Consider the following 2,467-nt stretch of genomic DNA (forward strand, 5'->3'; position numbering starts at 1 on the left):
AAAAAAAAAAAAAAAGTATCAAAAAAAATTTTACCAGCTGAATGAATGAATTCCTCATTCATTTCACACTCCCACTCTACTCTAGTTCTCCTTTAAGAAGAAATTTGTGGTTCAACTGTACAGCTAAGATTTTTTTTTTTTTAGCTCTTATAGGAAAAACATTAAAAAAGTTGTTAGGTGTACAAGCCACCAATAAAATGATTTAAGAAAAAAAAAGATGTTAGGGTTAAATAAACTGGTAAGTAAGGAACATCTGTGCTTTTGTTAAAGGACTACTACCTTTGTGTGTATTATAAGTATAAAACAGAATCGCAGAACTCGCTACAAGGATCAAGATCAACTTCCATTTTTGGAAGAACTCAAGACCTAAAGATATGAAGGGACTTATCCAAAATCACATTCATAGCCCGGGTTCCAGATACAAAACTGGGCACACATGCATTTTTCCATTATAAGATGGTGTAATCACTTCACAAACTCTTAAAAGACAGACCAGTAAATTTAACAACTTCACAATGTCTTGTAAGTTCTCTCGGCTTTATTTTAAGCTAGCAATTGTCCACTTATAAAACAAATAGGCAAAGCAAAGTTCCATAAATACCTTTTCATTGGCAACAGTGGATTCTTGTTTAAATTTCTGAAGTGTGCCCATCAACAAGCCAAATATCCGTCGATTCCTAGACAGAAAAAGGTCAATCAAAACCCAGTATTTGCCCAAATACAGACAATGTACACATTTGTAATAGCGTAGCAAATGTAATCTGACAGAAATTTTCCCTCTCAGGAGAGTACTAAAGATACCTTTGCTTTCCCTTTTCATCCATATTTTGATCCTGGATAAGGTCTCTGCGTGTTCGCTCTTTGGAGGTAGCTACAACTGAAGACTGCAACGCTGGCTGTAGGAGAAAAGAAAACTTCGGTTAATTCAATAAGCATAAGTGCCACTCCAATAAAATGTGAAAATATTACATTCACTCTTTATCTCAATATTACTAATAAAAAATGCACATATGTAAATGCAACATTCACTATTTTAATCATTTTTTCTAAGGATAGCCAGTGATACTACATTCTCAGTATTGTGCTACCATCACATCTATCCAAAATGTTCCATCACTTTTAACAGAAACCCATGATCCTAAAGCAGTTAATTTCTCCTTCCTCTTCTACTCTCTCCTGGTTATCACTAAATAAACTTTGTTCTATATGCATTTGCCTATTCTTGATAATTAATTTAAGCAAGAGCATATTAAACATTCAAGTCTTATCCATGTAGCTGCATGTATCAGATCATCATTTCTATGACTGCATAATACTCCATTAGATGCATATACTATATTTCACATATTCAATCATCTGTTGAATGGCATTTGAGTTATTTTCCTCCTTTGGCTAGCATAAACAAACACTGCAGTAAACATCAGTATAAAAAGTATCTTTGCACCCTGGACTTTGGGCACATAGGTGTGGTGCAGCAAAAGGTGATTAATATGGCTCTTCTGGCCAGGTCTCTGCAACTTCCACCCAATAACTGAGAGGGGCTATGCAAATAGGGGATTGGTTAGTTTTATTGCCACTCCCTTGGTTACAAGGATACGCCATCACAGAACCAGTAACAGAGAGAAACCTCAGGACCACCAAGGAGTCGTCACCACTGGAGCATGTTGGAGATCTGTCTGAAGTGGCAGAGGCCAGGACTAAAGGCACCAGAGGCTGAGGCACAAAAGCCAAGACAAGGAGATCATAAGACAGAAGGAGCAGCACTGAGATTGAGAGCATGCTGCCTTCCTGGAACACAGGGAGAGGTGAAGGGCCCATGTGGTGGAGAGAATGAGGACTACAGATATCTGGCTGTTGCATGGGACCAGGTGTTGCTGTGGACCAAACTGTATCTTTAATGTTTTCTGATTTTGGCTTGTAGTAAAATTTATTAACTCCCTAATAAAACCCTTAATAATTAGCACTATACGAGCACAGGTGACCATTACAGTGGATCACTGAACCACTCAGAAAAGTGGTGCGCCATGGAAGGAATGGTTGATGTCAGAGTAGGTAAAATAAGCTGGGGAGCGGACTCATTTCTAACACCTGCTTAGTGGCAACAGTGAAGCCATATATGGCCTGAGTAGAATTATAAGGTCTAAATACCTTTTTAACATCATCATCCTCTGGGTCGCTTTCTTGGCGCGATTCTCTCCTCGTCCGACGCTCCCCGCCCAGCCTAAAATAAAAAGTAATTTAAACGTGTACCGATGAATGTGATTAAAGAGCACATCAGGGGCAAATGGCTACTTTCTCTAGGGCTGATTTATAGAAGCTTCATTGTATCATTCTCCATTTTACTTTTTCTTCCTCCAGTAAAACAATAAGAAGTGTCACTAATGCCCCAAACTTTGATCTAAATATTTTTCAGGCAGGTTTAAATTCTGTACTACAAGACAGGAAAAGCTGTAAAAAGAGACATTCC

At 38.1% G+C, this 2,467-nt stretch overlaps 1 protein-coding gene across 1 annotated transcript in view; it reads right to left on the reverse strand.

The window, feature by feature from the left end:
* PNN (pinin, desmosome associated protein) overlaps nt 1-2,467 on the reverse strand; it is a 12,764-nt gene that overhangs the window by 6,176 nt on the left and 4,121 nt on the right. Inside the window, exons 3-5 of the mRNA XM_004698950.3 lie at nt 2,149-2,221; nt 802-896; nt 602-677 (exon numbers count right to left, since the gene is read on the reverse strand). Of these exons, the coding sequence (XP_004699007.1) occupies nt 602-677; nt 802-896; nt 2,149-2,221 (244 nt within the window). The remainder of the gene's footprint in view (nt 1-601; nt 678-801; nt 897-2,148; nt 2,222-2,467) is intronic.

This window comes from Echinops telfairi, unplaced genomic scaffold, assembly GCF_000313985.2.
Source record: "Echinops telfairi isolate 266 unplaced genomic scaffold, ASM31398v2 ScPeMD7_18;HRSCAF=68, whole genome shotgun sequence".
Lineage (NCBI taxonomy): Eukaryota > Metazoa > Chordata > Mammalia > Afrosoricida > Tenrecidae > Echinops > Echinops telfairi.